We start from the raw sequence: 25,711 nt of genomic DNA on the forward strand, positions 1-25,711 counted from the left end.
AAGAAACAAGCCATCTGCCGACAAGAGTTCTTTCTTAAGCATTTGCCTAAAGCAGACCTCTCGCACTCGATATCACTTTTTGGAGTCCAGACAAGAAGGTATCCATCTGTATTTCTAAATAGTCCTGGGAATGAAAGACTGGGAGACTTGAACCCAAAGAGACTTAGGTTCAAAACCCTGCTCCCATTTAGTTGTTGTGAGAGCCTGAATGTGTTTCTTAACATCTCTAAGCCTCATTTTCTTTACATATACTATGTGTTTAATATTCCTTGCAGTGTTGTGGGAGGTTTAGATCAAAAGTGGCACATGTAATTGTGTGACCTTCAAGCAAGAACAGTTAGTTGGTCCTGAATTAACCAAAGGGACTTTATTAAAAAGTGGCTTCGCTTCCCCTATCAGTAGGCTGTAAGGCGTTCCTTCCTGAGTCATTGTTTCCAGGAGGTCCCCTCAACCCTGGACACATGATAGAAACACCCAGGCGATTGAGCTTGGACCTGACTGCGTTCCTCAGGCTTCTGCATGTCCAGTTACTGTTGCATCTTATTTGGTTTATCTAATAGAAGTGAGATCTCTACTGTCTTCTCAAAAATAGAAATGCTCCCACATTTGGCTCTTAGATCTTTTTTTTATGATGGCCAGGTGAATTCTCCCCTGGTTAAGATGCAGAATCAGAAGGAATTAGAGACCATAAAGAAACTCAGGACAGAAAGGAGTGATATGCCCAAAGCCAAAGAGCAAAAGATAAGGTAGCCTGGGAATGCCATCTCCTGAGCCTTTGTGCCCCCAAGTCCTTTATGATCTTAAACCATGAGTGAATCCATGAAGTCACCCCTGTGTGGAGATAATTCTGCCAAGCATGGTCCTAAATGAATCACTGGGCCAGTGAAAAACATTGGAGACAGGATCGGTGCAACATGGCTTGTTCCCTATTACATATTCATCTGTGGATGCGGGGTGTTTCTGTGTCGAACTCATGCTTGTGTTCACTGTCCCTTACCTCTTCAGTGGTCAGAGATTCCATTTGTATGGCTTGTCTTTAGTTAGGGTGAGAACCACCACAGCCCTTTTTCAGGTATTACACTCATTCTTGCCCATTTGGTGCACCAGTGGCTTTTTCACCAAGGCCTGCCAAAGTTCCTCTTCATTATAGATGCTCAGTAGATGTTTGTTGAATGGACAAATGGATAAATACACGCATGTTCCCGGCACATATTCCGTAGTATCTATAACTTGCTTGACTGACTTCAGTTTACCAATTAAACAAGGCATGGAATTTCAATTTAGTAAAATAATTTGGTTTGGGGCCCATGCCAACTAATAACTATCTAGACTATTTTTTTTAACAAGTGTTATGATGCCGGGACTTAAAGCTGTCATACACCTGCTTCTTTAGGAAGGTGGCCACATGCCTTCGCCTGGCCATCCCTGCTCTCCTGGTTAAGCACCTGCATGGCATCTGTCTGCATAGCTGGCCTCTTGTACTAGTGAAATGTTCACTCCCATTACTGTTGTTCAGTTATTTCCTCTTCTCTCCCCAAACCTCGCATTTTCTTCCTTGTGTTCAAAGCTTGGTTAATAATTTGAGGTTGAGCGTCAGTAGGAGCTTTTGTATGGAGAATGAAGTCCTCCAAAAGTGATATCACATACCCGGCCCACGAAGACAGGAGAAAAGAGGGAAAGCCCCGGTGCAGGCGTGTACAAGCTCATACCGCCAGGACACACAGTAGGTGGTGACTTCTCTTGAAAACGGAACTTTCAGAAAACCCTCGCCTCCCACTTCCTTTAAACAGCGAGCTGTCCAGAGGAACAAAACGAGGCTGGATTTACAAAACTATGATTTGAACATGGCTCGAGGTGTCTTCATGGCGAGACCCATAACTTACTCTTCGGCTTCCCCATAGCGCCTCAAAGGGAGCTTCTCACGTGGGATTTGCCCACTGAAGGGTGGGGACGGGAAGAGGAAACGGAGGGAGGTGAGTGGGATTGTGAACAGCAGGGCACACTGGTTAGCCATTCGGGAGCAAAGCGTCAGTTTCTACCCTTGATTTAAAAGCATCTTCTCTTCTCTTGGCCGTCTTCTCAGAAACCCACTGGGATCAGCTTTCATCCCCTCTAGTCCAAGTTGTACACATTGAGCACAAACCACCTCGTCTCCATGGCAGGGTGTTTGTATGTCTTCGTGGAAGTATTTTCTGACTCCCCGTTACCCACATGTAAAATCCAAACTGCTAGCATCACTCCCAGCCTGACCCGGGGCCCTGTCTTCTGTGACACTTCACCCACCCACCTTTGAAACTATTTTGCAGCCACACAGATTTCTTGCCTTTCCCCAAACACGCCCTTCTATATTTTATGCTTCGTGCCTTTGCACCTGCTGCTCTCTCACCCTGGAATTCCTTTCCTCTCCTTTCAGCCAAAACTTCCCCATTGTTAGAGACCCAAGTCAGGGGTCACCTCCTCAGGGAACTCCTTCCGGACACAGCAGAGAAGTCACTCAGTCCCGTGTAATGGCTCTTCTGCCTGACTCTACTGTCCTTATCAAACATTATTAAAAATTGGTATTTACATGCTTGCCTTTGGCACTCTAAGCATGAAAATTTTTCTTTGTAAATCTCACATTTAAGCTTGAGGGATAGATACTATTATTAATTTTATCATTGATGAGGAAAGCAAAGCACAGAGGGGTTAAATAAGCTTCCCAGGTTCAGATAACTGGTAGCTTGTAGAACTCTAACGTGAACATGGGGAATATAGGCTCAGAGCTCACCTTTGTAACCACATTGAAATGCTACTCTTCCTTAAAAACGATCATTTGGGTTACCTTGTTACTGTTAATTTGGTACCTATATTAACATAAATTCTCATTCTTAACCAGATCAACTATATACATTTGTATGTGAGTTATATAGTTAATAAATTACATTTTAAACTATTGTTTTTAATATTTACTAGTTAAAAACCTCCCCAATAAAGCTTTCGCGTGACCCCAGGTGCAGTGGGAGGGAATGTGGGTGGTGTTTTCAGCTCAGGGGAGATTATTATTTTTATTTAAATGTCTTGTTCCTGCATCTTGTTTCTTCAACTAAATATTTGAGTACCCAAAGACTGGACTGTTTCTTATACCTTAAGGGTCCCCCAAGGGACCTGGAGTTGCTGTGTTCACCGTAGGCACTGAAACTTTTGCTGAGTAAATTAGCACAAGAACAAAACTGCTTCCTTATTGCCAACTACCAACAGTGTATTGAGAATGTAGCATCACCTTGTCAAATATTCAAGAGCTGGCCAGCTTTCTTACTGCATTCCCAGCTCTCTGAGAGCTGGAAGTTAGTTGGGATGGCAGAGATGGAGTGGTCGCTCTGCCAGCCATCGCTCCTCTAAATCTTCAGTCCTCAGTCAAGCATCTGCTAGCCTCCATCCCAATAACCTTTAAACATCCGGCTTCTCCTGCGCTCGTTTCCGTGGCTGGCTTGCTCTGAGCACACTCTCTGTGCCAGCCACTGTGCTAAGCATTTTACAGGTATTATCTCACTTAATCCCCATGTAGCCTTCTGAAGTAGGTGATTTATTAAACTTCTTTCTTTCTTTCTTTCTTTCTTTCTTTCTTTCTTTCTTTCTTTCTTTCTTTCTTTCTTTCTTCCTTCCTTCCTTCCTTCCTTCCTTCCTTCCTTCCTTCCTTCCTTCCTTCCTTCCTTCCTTCCTTCCTCCCTTCCTTTCTTTCTTTCTCTCTTTTCTTTCTTATAAAGAAACTAAAGCCTTGAGAGGTTAAATAGCTAGAACAAGGTCCAATACCTAGTTAAGTGACAGAGCTGGGATTTAAACAAGGGCCCTCTGGCTCCATAGTCACAGACTTACAGCTCCTTTTAAGCACTGTGGTCACAGTTATCGGCTCATACATTTGGCTTCTGATTCCCTCTTACACCGAATGTTTCTATCTCCATGTTTTTGTTTTATTTTCCTCTTTTTTAAACGCCTCCTTTTAAAATTAGGACTAAACAAAATGTTACCAACTTTTTTTTTTTTTTGAACCAACATCTTATCCTCATGACCCTCAATAGTCCAAGGCGGTTTCTCCTGAAATGCTTAGTGCATATTTTAAGAGCAGGCTGCCTTCATTCCCTGCAACTCCTATTTCTTGGCCTCCCAAGTGAAGCCAGGAGTGCAGAATTCTTGATTCTCTACTGTCTCAAGACCAGGCCGTTAGTGAACTGGATTGACTCCCTGTGAATTCTTGAATCAAACGCAGTAATCACCCCAAAGACCAAGTTTCCTTCTCGATCTCAAGCCCCACCGGTGATTCTTTATTCCAATTGTCTACTTCTGAAAATTTCCCCTCATGCTGCTCTGTGTGACCGAGAGACCTCCTCAGATGCCCTATTAAAATACTCCCTTTTTTATCTTAAATCGTATTATCAGCTTTGCGTGGACACGTTGTCTGTGAGCTATGTGTACCATGAAATGTTTGGAACCAGCACAGCATTATCCAAACCAAACTTATTTGGGACCACTTTGGGGTCTGGCAACAGTGTAATTTCCTTGGAGGATGGTTAATAAAAGAAAAAAAAAACAGCTGCATCCCATTTCTTGAACAGAGGCTTGCATAATCAACCAAGTAGAAAGAAATGTTGAGATGCATTTAACCTCATTAGTTTCAGTAGGACTGGCTCTCCCCAATCCATCAGAGTTGAGCTACATTAGCGAAACTCAACTATTTTCAAATCTCATTTACATAATGGATGAGATGTGAAATGAGCCCAATGCAAGGGGAGCCGCCCAGAGGCACTAAAGTTTATCACAATATGTAGGAGTTCTTTTAGATCATTGCATTAAATTTCCACTAACAAGATAACAAATTAATTGTCTGTGTTACTGTACCAGCCCAAAGTGTATTGAGTGGCGAGTATCGGTGAGGAAGGCAGCTGGGGTTTCAGGGACCGTGGGCAGGGAGGGATGCTCAGAGGGATGTGATGGATGTTACCTTGGCTCTCTCCTGCCCCTTTAAGAAATCCTAGGCACTCCTGTAATCTGATGGTGGACTTTGGCTTTATTAGTGAGGTAAGAGAGCATGAGTAAATCAACTGTATCAGACAAGCCTCAGGACATCTAGAAATTGATCATTCTGCCGAAATAAGCACTCTGTGTTTATTAGCTGGGAGTTCATCACTATCACTACTCTTCATCCAATTCCTAAGAGATTTCAAAGCCATCATCATGGTATTAGCTCGTCTGACTGAACTACTAGAGATAAAGATTAGGAGATCTATCTAATGATGGGTCTGAGTTTCTGTGATTATTTTTTTCGTCTATTGCAAAGGAGAGAGCTTTTCCAGCACACGTCTGTGTCTATATGTAGATGCCTGCACACAATTACAATGTGCTTGTATTCTGAATTATTCAAAGAGTAAAACAAAGTAGGTGGTTTGAAGAAAGGACACCCAATAAAGCTCTTAAAATAATGCAACTTTTCCATACGTAATTAAATGACTAGGGAACAGGGGGACGTATGCTAAGTTGACTTCTGTAGTTGACACAATATGCCTGTACAGTGGGTGATATTGCAACTGAGAAAAATAATTAGATTTCATAACCACAATCCCAACATCCATACATGGCCAGACTCCCACAGATGTGCCCATGAGAGATGAGTATATATTGGACTGATCTGTCATAAACTAGTAAATCTGCATTTATCTATTTCTACATGTATTTATAGTCACACATGCACTTAAACTCCTGATATCAAGCTCTTTTCTCAATGTGGCTTCTAAATAAGCAGTAATCAAAATGCAAATAAGGTGACCCAGTTAGCATCCAGATCTGTATTACATGCAGATGTGCTCTGAAACTGTGCTCTAAAGGTAGCAAGGAAGACACTACAAAAGATGCTTATCTTAACCAGCCATGACTACTAAGCCTTTCTTGTTAGGGAGAATCTAGCCAAGATTTTTCCAGAGTCAGTGGTCTTAGTTAGAGCTTGGATCAGATCTCTCGTTTTGGGGTTGGTCTGTTTTTAAGCTGCTTTGTGCGTGTAGAGTAACAACTGTGCACCAGGAGAGCAAGGAGACTGCTTCTGTGTTCAGAATGTAACCCTAGGAGAACAAAGCTAACGTGCTGGCCTGAGACAGTCCCAGAACAAGGCCAGGGTCAGGGTCATGGTTCTGCCATCCACCCTGTGGGACACTAGGCAAAGCAAGTTACATCTTCTTTCTGGGGCTCAGTTGCCCAGGAAGAAATGGCCTAACTCTGAACTGCCTAGATACGCCTTGACTGAAGCTCTTTTGTATTCATCTATTGATGAAGCCTGTAATACGCTTCAGGTACATTACAGTAGCAAATTCTTAAATTATTTGTGAGCTGAGGATGGAACAAGAGCATACTTGGTGCATTGTATTGTTAAATGGGTGTTAATTACATGTGTGCATTGTTTCTTCCCTTAATACCTTTTGAAAATCCCTTTGTTATATTGTTCAGAGAACAGGTACCACCCTATTATCTCTACTTTTTTTTTTATGCACAAGAGCCGTTACATCAGCATTCTATTTGGTTCTATCTGTCTGCCCTTTGTCCTTCTGTGGCTTGTGAGCACATGCATTTGTGTGTAGGAATTAACTTGGGCATGTAAGTGTTCTAATGTCAGCTTACAAGTATCTATGAATCTTAAACTGTATATTAAAGGTGTTCTCTGTGTATATATGTATGCACTTTTTTTCCCCCTAAGGAGAGGTTCTGATGTCTGAGATGCAGGAAGATTAAAAACCTCTTACTCAGTATGTCTCCTCTTTGTGGTTTTTATATCTGATATCTTTCCATTCTGGATTATATCATCGGGCATGTCTAGAAGACACCCCTCATCTGGCATGAGCTTTTCAACATAGGATCAGGAGAGACTTATCTCTGCATCATTAGAATTTACTGCATTTTTAAATATAAAACTCTGTGAAGTTCCAATGGACAGAAATATTATCTTCTCAGCCCATTTTTGCACTTCTGAATTAAGAAAGGCAAGACCTAATCAGATTTCTTAGTGGCTTTTCTGAATGTAGAAAGCTTAAAAGCAGAACAGCAAGGCTAGAATAGATTCTGATCAGGAGGAAACCAAAGCTCAGTGAGATTCCAAGTCTTGTTCAAGTTCATCCAGTGAGTGTGGGGCAGAATCTCAGAACTCCAATCTTTTAACTTTTATATTAACAAAGTATTTGTCTTTGATATAATTTATTAAGTATAAGTGCTCACTGAATAGTTTGTGTCAGCCTTGTGCTAGGAAGATAAAAGAATATAAAGTCTCTGCTTCCTAAGAAATTTAAGTCTTATAGGGACACACTTGACTTCAACATATTAAATAAGTCTAAAATGAGACAATTAGTACTAAGTGCTAAAAAATGTAATAGCTAACACAGTTGAGTTCTTACTATACATAGGCACCATAATTAGTGCTTTCATATTAGTTTTGTATTGCTGCTATAACAAATTTCCACACACGTCGTGGCTTAAACAACACAGACATATTATTTTACAGTATTGGAGGTCAGAAGTTCAAAATGGCTCTGAGGGAGCTGAAATCAAAGTAGCAACAGAGCTGCATTCCTTCCTGGAAACTGTAGGAAAGAATTCATTTTCCTGCCTTTTCCATCTTCTAGAGGCCATCTGCATTCCTTAAGTCCGATCTCCTGCTTCATCTTCAAAGCAACAACAAAACATCTTTCTTACCCTGTTTCCATCACCACGTCTTCTCTCTGACTCTTCCCTTCTGCCTTCTCTCTCTTTAACAGACCCTTTTGATTACATTTGGTCCATCTGGTAATCAAGAATACTCTCCCTATGTTAAGGTCAGCAGATTGGCAACATTCATTCTATCTGCAATCTTAATTCTCCCTTGCCATATTACATAACATATTCACAGGCTGTAGGAATTAAGATGTAGGCATCTTTGGTGGGAAGAGGATTGTGGAGGGCAGGGGACATCATTTTCTGTCTAGCATAATATATAAATGTCTCTAATCCTCACAGCAACTTCATTTAACAGATGAGTAAACTGAGGCATGGAAAGCTGGCATAACTTGCCCAAAATCACACAGCTAGTAAAGCAGCTAGTCTTACTCCAGAGGATATATTCTTCATCTCTACTTTATACTATACTGTAAAAGAAGTTTTAGAATAGAGAACCATGTGTGGACTGAAGTTGTTAGGGCAGCTTCCCCAAAAGTGTTGGGCCTAGAGCGATAGGTGTGTTCCATTTATCCATTCATCCATCCAACACTTTTGAAAATCCAGTATCTATCCAGCCAAGTGTTGGGAAATCAGAAGAAAGCAAGACATGGTTCTGGACTCTAGAATCTTGATGTTGCCTACAAAAACTGGCAGAGAAATGCACAGATAATTACAGAACATTAACTCCTATTGCTGAAGTTTGTCCAAGATGAGAAGGCATGTGGAAGTTGACTTGTGTCAACTCAACTTGAAAACTAAATAAGAGTTTATTTTTCCCAACCGCCTTTTCAAGCATATCTCCCAGCATTTGGTTTTTAGGACTTATCCTATGCACTGTTGTCTCATTTGCACGAAGAAGACCCCAGCCCTAGCAGGTCCCCCCTCCACTTCTAGCTATTGAATTCTACCCATTGTTCACAACTGGGGTTTTCATACCTGTATCTGTCTTCCTGAGTGTGTGGTTGGTCCCATGCACAGTGGGTTCATGTTCCCTATGCCTAATGATGTCTGACACTTACAGGCTCATAATGAATGTTGAATTAATAAATGAAAGAACACAAGGCCACTTCAGATCCCACTGAGATCTCATTTTTCTCCAAATTTGTGGAGGACTCATTTGGCCTCCTGGCTTGTTTAGTTTATCACCTTTGTAAGTGTTTCTTATTCTACTTCCCATTTCTAAACCTCCTCTGCAAAAACAGAGTTCACTTCTTTTGCTTTTTGCTAGTCAACACTCAAATAATTGTTGATTTTTAAGTGATTTATTCTAGGCTCACTGACTAGTGTTTTACTTAAGAGTGACCTTGCCTGAATTTCATCTCTCAGGGTCTTAGAATGAAGTAAAACTCATGGGACAAAAAAAAAAATGCATGTTCATAGAGCCACCACCTATGATCCAGCAGGTTGTTCACTGTCCACAGGCACCTGGCTTAAGGGGATGGTGGGGCCAAAATCCAATCTGTGCTCCTCTCTCCAAACCATGAGCAGGAGGGATGCATTTGCACACAGGAAGCCCAGCCTTCTTCTAACTTTCACAATGGCGTACTCTCTTTGCTAGGATCTGTGTCCTTGGTCTCTATCCACCTAGATGCCTTTTTCTAATTCACCCAAAGATACTATATGAGTAGCAGAGGCTCTGCCTTTTGATGATTTAAAAAGCACTTTATGATCTTTCAGTTACAGCTACCTTATGCTACACAGAAATTACTGGAATGTAATTCTTAGAAAACAGGGACTTCGACTGTTTTGACTGGTGCCATGTCCCTGGTATGGTAGATAGTCAAAAAATATGTGTTGAATTAAGGAATAAGATGATGCAACAGAAATAACACTTGTATTGACTTTGGACAGAAAAATATTCTTTCCCAAACCCTAAAGGGTCTCTATTGGCTTGGTTCACTTTCTTCCAGAACATATATCCCTCTTATTGTCATGAGTGATACTCATTTGCAAACAAGAAGAAAAAGCAATGAAAAAACCTGAAAGGACAACCAGTATATGATAAAGGGAATTACTGTCAAGTTTTTAGGAGCAGTTTCCTCTATGAAAAATGTTATTTAGCACTTTCCTCAAAAGTCATTGTTTCCTAGGAAAGGAAAGAACATGGAGTTGAGTCAAGAGGCACGGATTTCAGCATGACTTCTTCTGTACCCATGATGTGTGAGCTTGGGCAAACCACCTGGTCCCCTTGCCTCAGTTTCCTTATTTGTGAATTCAGACTTTCACCATCTGCCTCTTTGTTATCCACAGGGATGCTGCAGGGGACAAATAGCATAATGCATGTCCAAGTTCTTTGCAAAAAAAAAAAAAGCCACTGACTGCTCAATATAGCATGCCTCCCAGTCCAAGCCGAGCCCTGCATTCTGCCATATAAAGGGTGCCAGGGAGGTGACGGCAGGGACCAGTCATCCCAGTGGCGTCAGCCTCTCCCACTGTGCCTGCCTAGCCTTTGTGACTAGGAAATATCTGCGTTTGCATATCTTACAATTAAAAAATTAATGAAGGTGTTCAACAAGCCTATATTAATCACAGACTATTTTCCAGATAATACTCTTTCTGCAATGGATGTTACAAAGTGAAGTGCAGATGATCCCTGGGTGATGATCCCATCAGCCCCTTTATTTTAAAGAAACTGTGAGATGAGGACCCAACTAGTTTTAACCACTTCTTAAGAGCTGTGTAATTTTAGAGAAGTTGTGTGACCTCTCTGAACCTCCATTTTCTCATCTAGAAAAGGGGAGTAAATAGTTGCCATCCCAGGAAGGTTGTTTATTTGTTTGTTTTCCCCATAGAGAAAATGAAATAAAGTAGATACCTAGCTTTATCATTACTCGAAGGTGAGGCTGGTTTTTATTATCCAAGGTCACAGAGCTTATTAAAGGGATCCTGGGAAAGCTAGCCCCCATAGAGCCTGCTTTTCCTCCGTGACCCCTGTGACCTTGAGCAACCTGGGGAAGAGGTAATTGAACAGAACTACTACTTCGGAGGAAACAGAATCAAAGTATCGAAGCTATTGACTCAGCCCGAAGGCAGTAAACAGTGCTTAGGTTTCTGACCTTTTCGCATCCTGGGGCAGTCAATAACCTGGCCGCCGGCTGCCGCGCCTGCCACCGATTCCGATTTGGGAGCGCTTTAACCTTGAACTGAGCTCCAAGTAACCAAGGCAACAGGAAGTCGGCTCCTGCGCTGGAGGAGTAGGAATCCATAAATCAAGTCCCTAATGCAAACACGGTGTGCAGGTAGAGGGTTGAGGGGATAAGTGGTCATGAGAAATTACCTTTGAAAATGAGTGACTGTCCCTGGGTAGGCTGCAGCAGTTTCAAAGACTTTGAACAAAATGTATCAATAGAGGTCAACAGGTTATAACAGAATGTTTTCATATAGGCTTAGCTTTTTTCTATTTCCTCTCCACTCTGTCTTTAATTATGAACAGATGTTGGATCCACAAAGTTATTAGCATTGTTATTTCCTCCTTTAAAAAAGTGCTGGCCTACAAATAAAAGCCGCAGTACAATTTGTCCTGCGTTGGGACTTGGAGATGCTCTGAACACATCCACCGAGTGTGCTCTCCATACAGCCTGGGTCTGAATTTGACACAGTGATCCCTTCCCAGATGAAAGCCTTTTCGTCTGAGAACTTGCTTCTGAACTGTTTCACATTCACCTGGTCATTTGGGGACGTCTCCATGGAGCGGCGGCGGCCACCTGGAATGAAGGGGAGCAAAGACTTTCAGGGGCCAGGCTGCCTCGTGCTCTCTCCCAAGAAGTCACTCATTCCAGTCTCCTGAGACCTCTGCTCTCAGACAGATTTTGTGGATTGCAAGCGCTGTTAGGTTAGCCTTTGTTTAAAACTTATCCAGTATTCTTGCCCTTGTATACTGTATTTCTTGGAATGCTTCCATAATCCTCTCAAAACCCAATAATGTCTGAGAAAACGTCAGGGCTTTTTTCTTTCTTCAATTTGTTTTCAAATTCATTGGATGGCAGCTAGCAAACAGTGCTATAATAGAAAACCCTAAATTATCTAGGGTTTTCAAGACAGCTAAATAGTGACAATCTGAATTATAGAGTGTTTTAAGTGTCATTTTATTACTTTTAACGTATTCTGTAACATAAACACTGGAGTAGCAAAGTATGCCCAATAGAGGTATGATCGGATCAACTTTAATGAAATGATGTGGACTGAGACTAATTTGGATTGTGAACATTTGCATGAAAATGGGTACAACTGAAATGACTTGAAATCAGTTTGTTCCCAAGTGAGAGTTAAATATCCACCTGCTAATCCCATTTATGGCTCATTCTCGGAGCATGTCATAATTTGAGCAAAGAATGACTCGCCCAATCTGTGCCCACAGGTACAAAGTTGACATATTAGTGAGTTTTCCGAAGGAGCTGTGGTCCAGTAGCCGTCTGACGCGTAGGGCTGCGGAGGTGTCTGTGGAGGGTACGCCTGCCCATTCGATGGGAACACACACAGCCGCCGTGGTCCTGTGCAATATCAAGAGTGGGGAATTCTCATCAGACTCAGGCCTGTTAGCCCCACTTCAAATTTGTTAGCAGCCCATCGTTCAAGCACATCAGTCTGCCCCAATACTCATGCTCTGGTGTAGGCTTCTAGATTTTTCCCAAAGTATGTTTATTTCTCATTGGAACAAGAGTTTAATAAGTATTTGTGGTTCTAAATGTGTCAACAATAAAACAGGCTAAGGAGTAAAAATGAAAACTCCCCTTCCTCACCAATCTTCACTATGCTTTCCTTGCTCAGAATAACCGTTAGTGTGTCTCCTTGTGGCTGATTCTGTGTGCATTTTACATGTTTGTATGTGTGCACTCGCCTATCCCTGGCACACCTGTGGATGTTAAACACGGACATCCTACACACAATGGGTGTACTTCCTGATTCCCAGATAGTTGTGCCTTGTAATCATCAATCAATCAATCAATCAATCAATCAATCAATCAATCAGTTCTTTCCATCAAAGAATTTTATGTTTGTCTACATTCACTGTCAAAATGCTATGAAATATAAAATCCACAGAAGCTTAAATGGTATTGTTACTCTCAGCATCTGAAGCGGGAGGTTCAGAGACTGGGCTGGAGAGTCAAGGGGAAGGTAGAGGAAGGGAAATGAAAATGTCAGCATGGACTTTCTTCCTTAGGTGCCTGGAAAAGTGCCTTCTCCAGGTGTGGCACTAGCGCCTCTGCATCCTCGGTGAGACACATGCCTTCGGCAGACTGGGGTCATGGGCAGATGTTAGAAGATGGACAGGTGGAACGAGATGGCCTGGCTACTTGGAAACTTCCAGCTCTGGCATTAGGAGCTGTATGAGTTTAGTCAGTTCTCCCTTAACCTCTCAGAAACCTGTTGCTCTCTTCTGTAAAATTAAGAAAACAGAAACCTACACACTACATGCTTCACCAGGCTGTCATTAGGCCCAAGTAAGCCAATATCACTGCTGCGGTAAGATAATGCTACTCTGGAAGGGACTGTATCACCCAGGTTAGTAGGGATGGAACCAAAGGGATCAGGGACTACCATGATAAAGCCCCAGGGACTACCATGTTGTTGCTGCCAGTGGCATAGAGCCTGCAAATGAAGAAAGTCTGAATAGGTTTTCTGATCTATAGACTGTTTGACCTGGATGCAGAACCCCCGTGCCTCTGGACTTATGCTCAGATACGTTGGAGGGTCACTTTTTTGCAGCTGGGGATGTGGAAGGTGCTTAGAAATCCTTGGTCATGTCAGGGAAGAGAACAGACACTTTGCTGGCTGGTTTCAGTTGGGCCTGAGGAAACAGAGGGTCATAATAGTGATAGTCGCAATAATAGGAATAATAATAATGGGAAACACTTGCATAGCATGGGCTCTGTGCCAGACACTGGTCTAAGCACTTTATGGAGATTGACTGTTGGATGCTCCCAACCACCCCTATGAGAGTGTTCCGTCCCATTTGTGCAGTTAAGGAAGCTTAAAGCTTGGAGAGGTTAAGTAACTTGCTCGTGATCACACAGCTGGAAAGCCCGAAAGGCTGGATTCAAGCCCAGGAAACAAGGTTCCAGAATAGCTCTACAATTTGTCATATAGTGAATTTCCAGGCCCTTCCAGAGGCACCTCACGAGAGCCTTCCCAGGCTTTTCAGCATCATAAAGACATGACTTACAATGCTTGTCATAACCAGACACTCCAAGGCCCCCGAGTCAGTTCTCACTTGGCCCAGTGACTGTTGTTACGCACCGGTCCCCACAATGCATCTTCTACCTCCAAGAGACTGGTCTTAATCTGAATCATCTTCCTTTCTCCATATATGACGTCACATGCCATACCCTCATCCTTGCTGCTCTAGCACCAGCTCTGGACAGCCTTTCCTTACTTTTCCCCACATGAAATCCCTGCCTCCTTAGAGCTCCCCAAGCACCAAGGATGAATGATGCACAGGCCTGCCCATACTTGCTGCCCAACTCTTTCTTCTACTTTAGTCTTGTCTCTCCAGCTGCATGGGAGGAGTAGCCTCACCTGGGTGGGCTCCTCTTCTCCACGTCCCGCTGCGCCCCGCACTCAGCACAGCCCCTGTAGACACGGCCTTTTCGATCCTCTCCAGGCAGCAGCGCGCCTGGTGGAGGGTTGTACTGCTTCGTTACGCCTGCGCCCCAACCCCCTGCAGGCCAGCCAGCCTAGAGTGCCGTCATCTCTAACTTTAGCCGCAAAACCAAAACCGGTCATGCTGCTAATTTTTTTTTTTTCCTTTGAAAATTCTAAACTTTTACTCTTGTACCAGAAGGAGGTCAGATCATTTGACAATTTCCTCAGATCACTTTCAGCTTTTATGTTTTCTATCTCCCTGTTCCTTCAAACTAACTGCAGGCTTTGGGGTTCTTGATTTTCAGGGATGCCAAGTCCCCACTTAAAAGTGGACCAGACAGCAACGCATAGCAAGAACGAGGGCTCCGTGTCCACCATGATGACCAGGAAGAAGCCAGCTGCGGTTGACAGTGTTGCCATCCCTCCCACCCCGGTGTTATCTCTCCTCGCTGCGTCTGCAGCGACCTCGGATGCAGGTGAGCACTTTTCAGGTGCTTTGGGCTCACCCCAGTGAAGGTGGGCATGGAGAAGACCTCCTGGGAATGTGGTGTTGAACACTGGTAAGAGTTCTCTGCTTAGCCAGCCTCCCGTGGCCACTCAGCAGGTGAGCTGCTCCGGCACCGGATTTGTCAAGTGGGAGGAGATCTGACAGAGAGGCCTGGAGGCAGAGTCCTCCTGAGGCCGCTTTCCAGTTTATCCTAACACATGCCCAGTGAGCAGCAAGTAATGATAACAGTGTCAATTACTCTTTGTCAAGCTTTAGTAATTAGGAATCTCAGCACCCAGGGCCTTATATATGTTATCTCATGTAACTCATAAAAAACTCTGTAAAATAAATACTTGTGACTTCATTTCAGAAGAGGAGGCTAAGAGTAAAGGAATTTGCCCCAGGAGCCTGTGGACAGTCAGGATTCCAACCCAGGTCCTAACCCCATGCTCCCAACCACTGCTTTTCTCAACCTCTCTTGCTCCCCGGAGTTGGGAAACAGTAATCAGAGTTTCCCTGAGGACTTGATTCATTCTACCCTCATGAGGTCATGAGTCGCTCAGTAGTCACCAGACTCCTCACAGGTAGTTGATAAAATATAAATTCCTTGTTCAGACACCCCAGATGCTCTGCCTTCCTCTACTCCCCACTTAATCTCTCACCAGTCCCTGCACCAGCCCCCACTTTGCCACACTCATTCCTACTGCCAGGAAAGTAGGCCTTGGACTTGGCTTAACACCTTTCTTTGAGGACAGGTTTACTCAATTCCTATTTGCATCCCACAGATCTTTGAGGGCCAGACAGTCACACCTCTTTTGAATGCCTGTAGCATCCAGTGTCTGTACCATGCATTCACCTCCCACTCATAGGCTACACTAGACATGTCCTCTATTTAATCTCTACCCCTTGTAACAGAATTGTACATACCTCCGAGGTAGAATCCATGATTTGGGTCCTTGCTATCTTCATGACACACAGAATAATGACCCATTTCATAAATGTTTGTTGAGTTAATGCATTGGTCAGTGGTAAGCATGTTGCAGTATTGAGAAATGCCTGTTATGATTAGAAGCCCAAGAAGAGGCTGATTATTGATATTCACACCAAACCCATCTTCTAATTCAGCAGGTTGCTTTTTTTTAAGCGGAGAACTCAACTTGTCTACATATCTACCTCCTTCATGGAAATTATTGGTAATGAGAAAATGTGTCTAATTGATATAACAGAAAAAAAATATTTGGAAGGATATTTCCTAACATGAGTTCAGCAAAATATTAGTAGGTGTTTTGTGATAAAAGATGTTTTTATAGTTAAATAAATGTAGGGAATTTCTACCTGCAGAGCTGTTCAGAGACTTTAATTAACCAGTGTTCATCGTGAGGTTCCAGGAGGGAGAGACACAGAATTTCAGAATTTTTCAGTCTCATCTGACACAAAACCCATTTTTCTGGAAATAGCTCTTAAAATAGTTCTTAACATCTCTTTGGAAATGGTGTTCTCCCCAGCCATTTGGGAAATCTTGTTCTGAAGGCACAGGATCATCTCTCAAATATGATCATAAATCTTCACATCTTTTACATGTTAGATGTGAAATGAAACGTTTTTGGTGGAAATGTCAGGTAAATAATGCCAGTGAGGAGTACAAGAAGAGGTCAGAGGAAGGAAGGTCACAGAGCAATGGGGAAGAAGCTACCCCTGAGACCTGATGGATCAGCAGCCCCTTGTGGGAGGGCAGGCAGGCAGGCAGAGGGAGCAATGTGACAGAGTCCGAAAGCGGGAGCTGGTGTCATGCCTGGGAATCAGGGAAGTCCTTACTCGGCTGGAGAGAAAGATTCTGGCCACAGTCTGCATTACACACCCAGAAAATTGCTTATTCGACCTTGTTGGTTAAGCTCCGGAGACCTCCCTTTATGGATTTAGAAATTAGCCCGCATGTTCCCGCCTTTGCTTGCCAAGCACAGATATTTCCCAGGGGCAAAAGACAGACAGGTGGTTCCCGTTTTTCTTCCCCTTGATCTCTTTCCATTCTGTTTGAGAGAAAGCATTCTTGGGATCCCAGCCTTCTATGGACTCGCCTCCACTACTTGCATTCAGTAATTTACAAATATGCCAAATGGGCATAGAAACAGGTGGGTATTAAACTTTAAAACCTGCCTGCCTGATAGTCAGGGCATAGCCAAAGCTCTCCTGTTTCAGGGTGTGGGAATGGGCTGTTTATTTTTAGGCAGTGCTAAATTGAGACCCTCATGAGAGTTTCACAGATTTGGTCCATTTCCGGGTCTCAGGCAGCTGAGCAGAACTTCTGGAGGGAAACAAGCCAGAGATCAACCCCCAGGTGCTAGAGGCCAGGCCTTCCTGATATTCTGCTCCCCACAGACACTGCTTCCCACAAACTGGAGAGGGTTAGGGTCCCACAGGCTCGTGTCCAGTGCCCTGTTAACATGTGATTAAGAGAAATCTCTGGGTCTCTGCAGTTTGCAATTGCATGAGGTCATGCAGTTGAACTAGGACACAATTTCTTGATTTACCACCTGGTTTCCAGTGGATTCTCACTTCTGTCATAGGCCCAACATTAACAAAGGCAGGTTGCTTTCTCCCTAACTATGGACTCCTTTTTTTAGAGAACTGTGAGTGAAACTCATAATTTGATAAGGCGGATAGCCTTAACAATGTCAAGCACACAGTGGGCAGGTAATAAATGGTTTCTGGGTTTGATTTCATTCAATTGGGTGTTTGGGTATTAGTCATATACATTTCTGATGAGACAACTCACTTATTTTTTGTTTTCTTTAGAGTCCCCTTACTCACCTTTCACTATAAGCAAGGTAATTTAGAATTACTTCTGGCTGTGTACAGAAATCCACTTATTTTTCAACAGGTCTTCATTTCTACAGAACGGTTTTGAAGGCCAGACAAGTGCAAAGGGAAATAAAAGAAAGAACAGTAAAACTAGGTGGCTAATAAAACAAAGTTAACCTAAATCATTTATTGAGGGAAAAAAAAAATACTGAAATAATTGGATTAATGGATGCTAAAGTTTCTAGTATAGTGCCTGACACATAGTGGATGCTCAGTAAATCATCACTGAGGAAATGAATGATTTGAGTCAGTATCTGCGTGCTGATCCAGCACCCAGCGTGGAGGGAGACATCTGAGAAAAGCACGCTCAGCCTTGGAACTGCCTAACAATCAAATGGAAAACATTTGACAGACTCGAGTTAGGCTGTTGGTAAATACTTGCCAAATAATTAGTCAGTCTATGGTTCCACCTGTACTTTTCCAAATGGGATCTTTGGAAAAAGAAAAAAAGGAATATTTCCCATTTTCTTTTATAAATATTATAATGTAGGAGAAATGAAGATGGGTCAGAGGTTTAACTATGTCTTTTCCAGCTCAATTGTGTGTGTATGAGTGCGTTCATGCTTTGTTTAAGGCGATATTTTCTCTTCTCAGTCTGGGAGGCATGCTGATTATGAAGTTATTGATTTGGAGGGGGGGTGGGAAGAGGAGTTGGAGGAGAGGGTGGCCAGATTGAGACCATGTGAGTTTGTGAGCTACTGGGAGGGAGGGATGGCAGTGGCTGCCACTGGGCTCAAGCAGGTCAGCCTTTGTGATCAAACTGCTCGATAGCCATTGATCAGCCACAGTCCCCTGGCACGAGGAAGGTCTGATTCAAGGGAGTAGTGCATCATTATTGTGAGTAATTAGGGCTAATGCAGTAAAAGCTTCAATAAAGTTTGTTCAAAGTGCTGCATAATTGGAAATAACTTCTATTGCACAGTCTCAGTCATAATTTACTAACTGTATGAGATAATCCAAACCTGAATGGGCCAGACTAATTTTTCTGATCTACATATTGAACTAACTTTTCAGGGAGGTTATGCAATGTGTAGAGAGTTCATTATTTTCCTACTGAAACATGCCCCCACCTTTGTATTTACAATGAGAATGTATTATTAAATAGGTTACAAATTCTGCAGGAACTCAGTAAAACACCAAAGAGACAATCTCTGTGGTTCTGCAGAGTCTAGCATAGAAATGATGGAAAACAAGCAGACATATCAGTCTTGGTCTTTTCTCTTCTTGTCTCTGTTCTGTTCTGTTTCTCTCCCCCCCCTCCCCCCCCCCCCCACACACATAAACCAATGGTCTCACATCTTAAACCCAAGGAGGGGAAAAAAAAAGGTTGCTATCATCAAATCTCAACTGCTCTAGGTGTAGCTCAGTTGGAGATAACAGGGAAGCAGAGGGAATATGGTGCTTAATTTGTATCTGTTTGGCATCAAGGCTAATCCATTATTCTCTCAAACTATGCAATCTGCCTTACTTAAAACTACCAGACGCCCAGTCAGTGTGGCTCAGCGGTTGAGCATTGACCTATGATCCAGGAGACAGAGGTTCAATTCCCAGTCAGGGCACATGCCCGAGTTGTGGGCTGGATCCCCAGCAGGGGGCATGCAGGAGGCAGCAGGTCAGTGACTCTTATCATTGATGTTTCATCTCTCTCCCTCTCCCTTCCTCGCTCTCCGAAATCAATAAAAATACATTTAAAAAAACAACTATCAAAACCTATGATTAAGAGAAAATATTTAAATTTCACAAGTCTATTAAATTTTTAGACATTTTGCTTCTGAAGGCAGAGACTATATATATTAGGTAAGCCATTTAGTTGTTAACCAAACTATCAGCCCAATCAGAACTGACTTATGTGTGTAATCAAGATGCAACACTTTAAGCTTGAAAAATTACCTTTACAAATAAAGTAATGGGTTCTTAATTCTAATGGAATCAGAGTGAGAGCGAATAGTCTAGTAGCTGGAACAAAATGATCATCAAAATTGCCTCTGATGCCTGATTTTTCTCTTAACCAACTTCCATTAATGGAGAGAGGCCCAGAATAATGAAATAATATCCAGGTGCAAAAAGGCAATGACCAAGAATTTGAGAATTATAAAATTATTTATTGTATTTGTTTCTTTGTCCTATGTGGAATCATGATCTGGAACTCCAAACCACAATAATAGGTCACTTCAGCCAAAAGTCTGGTCTTTCAAAAGAACCAGAATAGAGCAAATAATTGTTCAAGTTAACAGGATTTGGAATATCCAAGGCCCATAAGTATACAAATTGGAGGAGTCTTCAAATTGTAAAATAAATACCTGCAATCCAGACTAATCATTTAAAATATACAGTAGAAGACCCTCAAAAAAAAAAAAAAAAAAAAAAACACCAAAAAAAACCCTAGAGAAAATAAAGCTTTATTTTAGAAACAAATCATTCAGGTTGTCTGAAAAATGCTACTAATGGGCTCATTTTGAAGCAGCACAGAATGACTGTTTGCCTAGAGCTCTGCTGAGTGTGAGGCTCCTGGAAAGCTCCACCCCTGGTCTCTGAGCCATGAAGAGAGCATCACACAAAAAACCTCCAAATATTTGTTTTAATTTTGCCCAAAAAGGATGAAATAAGCTCTTTTCTGATTTAATCAGGACATCCTAGAGCAGCTTAGCTGATCCCATGACCAAGGCCATCAGCATTCAGAGAAGCACCAAATCTCCAGAATCTGGCTTCTGCTTTCTGCTCCAACCCCATCTCCTTGGAGATGTCAACCAGCACCAAACTTCTCTGGAATCTTCTCTGCCAGAGTGTAATTCTCAAAAACTATAAACTCATGTCGAAGATTCATGCAACTCTTTGATGAGGAAACCAACATGATGATAGAGCTGATCCAAAGAATTGAGAAATGGGGCATTGTGTGAATGTGGTCATGGGACAAAGAACATCAAGCAAGATTGCTCTGTTAATGTCCTCATGGGGAATAAAAGTATAACCTCTGGAGTTATCTATTCTACCACACAGAAATCATTTGTGTCTTTTCTGGGCAAAAACCTATAAGTTACCATATTATTAGGCAGAGTCTGGCCTTTTAATCAGTAGTGGATAGCAAATCCAAAGAAAAGACATTTCCCTAGAGAGTTAATAATCACTGGGCAGGCCCATAAAATTGTACAATACTCTAGGACTCCAAAAGGACAAACACCCTTCTATTTGTCTTGTTTCTATGTTTTGGCTCATTTTTTCTTAACACCACTCCCAAGGCATGCAATGCTCTCGTTGAATGCATGTGATCTTGCTTCCAATAGTCTGCATTCACATCTCAGGGCTGCACTGACTGGCTGGGTGATTTCAGACCTCATTAAAAATGGTGGAAAGCATACCACCTAGTGTAGAGGACTGTGGTGAGGTAATCCCTGTGAAATCTTGGCAGCACGCCTGGCACATAGGAAGAGTTAGGCAAAGGAGTGCTATTGTTGCTACTGCTATTGTCGCTGTTATTATGGTTACTGCTATTTTGGCTTCCCATCCTGGAATATTTCTCCCTCACTCACCCCTCAAGCCTTATGGATGGCTCAGTCATGGTTGTTCTTTAAGACTCAGCATAAGTACCTTCACCTCTTAAGAAGCCTTCCCTTATACCCACTTTGAGAACCACCCTAAGGCCAATTTGGAGACCACATCCTCTGTGCTCCATGACTCCCTGTAAGTCCACTGATTATTCATCTCTACATTTAATAGTGTCAGTGCTCTTGCCTGTCCCCCAGGCTGGACTATCCATTCCTCTGTTATCAGTACTTAGCACCGAGACTGACAAACAATAGATAATCATTGAATACTAGTCAAAATGTCTTCAACAAGTGTTTCCTGTACAAATCTATCTGGTGCCTGAAAAATCATACTCTAGTGTTACATGCTTTAGAGTTGAAAGGCAATGATGTGCCTTTATTTTCCATATCAGCACCAGAAATAGCAAACCATCCCGAGAATGTTCAGCATAGAGAGCAACCTGAGAGGGACCTCTGGGGTCTCCAGAATCCTTTGTTCTGTAATGGCAGACCAGCTCCTGGCTAATCCACTGGGACATCCTGAGGGAAGATTATTATCAAGTTCAAGAGTCAGCCTATACGGTGTGATATGTGCAATATAAGAGTATGTGTTTATTCAAAGGAGGATCCTGTGTCTTCCTTCACTTGAAAGTTTTATGGGATTTTCAGGATGAACCACTCAATGGGAAGCTGGACATTGGCTTAGGATACTTTAATTATTTTATAGACGATAGTCCTGTGGCTGGAGTATTTGTTTCCTGAAGGCAGCAACCATTTCCTATTTAGGTTTTTGTCTCATTCAATAAGGACTGAGTATCACATAAATCCCTGGACTCTTGGGTTATATGGGATGATAATATGAGAAGGAAAAGCCAGGAACACTGCTACTAAGCAACATATAATCATATTTGGGTGTCAAGGACCTTGCACAGCATCAGGTGCATAGTAGATACTCAATCAACATGTCTGGACTTGATTTAACTAATTTTTTCTCTCCAGAGCTGAGATTTCAGAGAAGACAAAAGGCTTAATGACAGGTTTGAAAGTCTGTGTCTAAGAAATTTAACTCAATTTATCTTTTCAAAATGCTTCCTACAGATTATGCTCCAACTTCCTCTTGCCACAGTCAGACCCTCTTAAAAATAGAGTAATGATAATAATACACTTTATCTTCTTCCCAGTGATAGTATCATTCACACCTCCATTGAATCCCGGTGGGAGGTTTGGCAGTGAGGCCCCAGCACAGGGGGAGTCAGGTGCGATTATTGTAATGAGGACTCCACGCTCTGGGTGAAATGCAGGAAAGAAACCCTTCCATACGTGAAGCGATTTCTATTAAGATACTCATTTTACATCAAATATTCTTTATAAATGGGAAAGAATGAAAGGAGGCTCATCCAGGGGCAGATTTTATGCAGCGAAGACTAAAGGGCAGAAATATTTTATGATCGGTTTTGAGACAGTGGTGTGCCTGCCTTGTTCACTGATATTTTCCATTTCCAGAAGTTTAATTAGATTGTTGGTTTAATGGTGGTGAGATAATTTAGTGGCAACCCAAAGCAACTGTGTTAATGAGGGAGGGGGGGGAACAGCGCTTTGCGTTTCCTGTAATTAATGGAGAGTTTTTGAAAAACTTGGTTCCAGTGAAGTTGGCATACTGAGCCCAGCTGTTGAGAAGGGGGGCGAGGTCTTTCCTGCTCATTGCTGCGGAAATGGCCTCAGGCAACGTGGAAGAACCGTGTAATGACTGTCATTAAGAATGATCTTTAGTGGTCCAGGCAGGCAGGAGTCAGACTAAGGGAAAGAGGGACATAGAGAAAGGAGGCAGTGAGAGAGAATAGAGTAAGGATTGTAGACAGATGTGGCAAAGAGACAGACAGACAGACTGACTGACTGACATAGCACTCACGGGTGAGCCCTCTCCGTTCTACCCCTGGGAGCCACTGGAGTAATACCCCCAGGGGGTCCTCTTCTCCCGCTGCTTGAGCTGGAATCGACTAGGCTGCTTTAGAATAGACTGGGAAGGACCTCTGCCAGCCCCTTCACGTTGCAGATGAGGAAACTGAGCCCAGAATTACAGAATACTACCTGAGTAGGAATTAAGAAACCTGGACTCCTTCCTGCTGCCACACCAATGCATAGTGGAAACTGGATTTGGAATTCAAGGATCGGGGTTATTGTAGCCTGCAGTAATCATTAATTAGTCCCCTCAGTAAGTCTCAGGGTCTAATTGAGACTGCTGAGTCTCAGGTTCCTCGTCAGTGAAATGGGGAAAGTGTTTGCCTTTTCGGCAGTCGTGAGGAAAAAATGAAATAGATCAAAACACCAATCACATATTCAAAACCATATATCACTTTTATGATCCCTCTCGTGTCAAAAATGAAGTCATGTCATGTTATGATTTAATCGTGTTAAGTCATAATTTAGTCATGTTATGACTCAGATCATAACATCCATTAATTATCTTTAGAAGTTGTATCCTCACTCCACCCTCCAAATACCCTATCTTAGGGCACAAACCTCCCCACCAGTGAGTGTATTAACTGCCATATGGAACTCATCTTTCTGGAACTTCTATAAGTCTTTATTAAAAATCATCAACTGATTTTAAGCACCTGTCGTGTTGATACGTGTAAGTATAAGGTTAGACCTACCCGAGGGGAACTTTCACACTATTTGGGAACGCCTGACTCCAAATCATGAGATGACCAAATAATACATATTTTCAAATGAATAGCTGAATAATCTCAGATGCTAACAGAGCTATAATTTAGCAATTGACGAGTCATTCATTTCCAACTTAGTGGTACTCAGGGAATTCGGGAGACAGTGAGATGATCTGGAAAGAGGAGAGTTGAGATGGCCGCCTAAGGACGAATGGAAGTCATATGTAGACAGCAGGAGGGACAAGTTTACAACATCTCCGAGATGGGAGTGTATGTGGAAATAACAGATGAGGCTGGAAGAGAGGTTTGGGGTCAGATCATGGAGTTCCTGAAATTCTCAAATGAGGTGTGGTGACCATTCTGAAGGGCAGCGGTAGCAAAAGTGCAGCCTTGGGCCAGTAGCTGCCTGCAGTTGTAATTTGATTGGCCTGCAGAGGGTTATACATTTCTTAAAAAATTAATTAGCAGCTTGGAAATGTCAGAAGATTTACATAATAATCAAGATTTCTGGCTTTTTGAAATTCAGACTGTCTGATAACTTTGAGCTCACATTTCTACCTTCCAACAATTGATACAGAAAAACATTTGCCCATTGGATGGGCCGTATTCTCTTTAGTTTCCCAGGTCCTCCCCACAGCCTCTCTACCTTCCTTTATAATCCAGACCAACTTTATTCATTATATTGGCTGTCTGGCTCCCTACAGGAAAACTTTAAAGGAATTTGAACCAGAAAAAGTAACAAAATCCAAGCACTGTGCAAGAACACATAATCTAGCAGAAGTAACAAGGCTAATCTGTAGTAATATCTTGTAGTATTTAATTATGGAATTTAGGGGTTGGAAGAGTCCTTTGAGATTATGAAGTTGAGAGAAATCTGGCACTCCGATGAGTCAACAGTGGAAAATTAACAGGGAAACCCAGGTCTCACTCTTTATCTAGCTCCTTGTCATTTTTGCTTCCATAAGGAACTACTATCTATCGTATGAAACTGGCTTTGAAATAGGGCAGCCCTTGCTAGAATCCTTGAGTCCATGACCTCTAAAATGTGTGCCCTTGGGAACATTTTATAATCTCTGAGGTCTCAGTTTTCGTCTCTGTACAACAGGGCTAATAATGTCCTCCTGTGGTTGCTAATTAAATGAGGAAATATGTGAAATACTGCAGACTGCACTGTAGAGACTCCAAAAATGTTCATTTCTTCTTTCCCTTGTTTCATGTGAAAGCAGGAACAATGCATTTCACTTACCTTGTGTAGTCCATGGTATGATACGGAGAGTGGATGTTACAAAAATAATCACTGAGTAAATGAATGATGGAAACCCATGTGCACCTTCCCTAGCAAAGAATAAAAGTCCTTTTTCTCCCCTCTCCTCCACCCAGGATTCCTAACATGTGACATCTGTTATTTTAGTTGTTTTGTAACTAACTCTGTTAGTTTGTTTTATGGGATCTCCCTTTGAAAGGGACACAAGGAGAGAGCCCCTCTGCTTCCAGCGCTCTCAGAATTTCTCACCTGTTGAGGAACCCCCTTCCTCAGGAATTGTTATACGTTTCCTTTGATTCTTCTTTAAGCTAAGAGAGACCAGATAGTTTTCATACAACATGAGGAAACGCGAGATTATGCTACAAATGGGACAGGTTCGAAAGCCAGAGCAAATGCCCTGATGGAGGGAACTGCAGCTGCTCGATGATCCCAGCAATGTCTGAACGCCCTGTGTGGCCTGAACCCAGGGCTTGCCCCATAAAGATGACAGAGCTCAGAACAAAAGAGAGTAAGCCCGATATTAGCTTTAAATTCAGCAGGGGATCTAGACCAGCCTCAAGCGGTGTTCCTGGGTTGCTGGAGTTTCAATGCTCAAAAACCCTCCTCTAAGGCCCTTTCATGCCCTCCA

The 25,711-nt window shown here is 42.5% G+C and overlaps 1 protein-coding gene across 4 annotated transcripts in view; it reads left to right on the forward strand.

Moving 5' to 3' along the window:
- SETBP1 (SET binding protein 1) overlaps positions 1–25,711 on the forward strand; it is a 333,388-nt gene that overhangs the window by 295,651 nt on the left and 12,026 nt on the right. For all 4 annotated transcript variants that reach the window (XM_087819069.1, XM_087819072.1, XM_087819070.1 and 1 more), the window contains one exon: positions 14,592–14,762. In XM_087819069.1, coding sequence (XP_087675195.1) covers positions 14,592–14,762 — 171 coding nt within the window. The remainder of the gene's footprint in view (positions 1–14,591; positions 14,763–25,711) is intronic.

The sequence above is a fragment of the Miniopterus natalensis genome, chromosome 7 (assembly GCF_054644295.1).
Source record: "Miniopterus natalensis isolate mMinNat1 chromosome 7, mMinNat1.hap1, whole genome shotgun sequence".
NCBI classification, from domain to species: Eukaryota; Metazoa; Chordata; class Mammalia; order Chiroptera; family Miniopteridae; genus Miniopterus; species Miniopterus natalensis.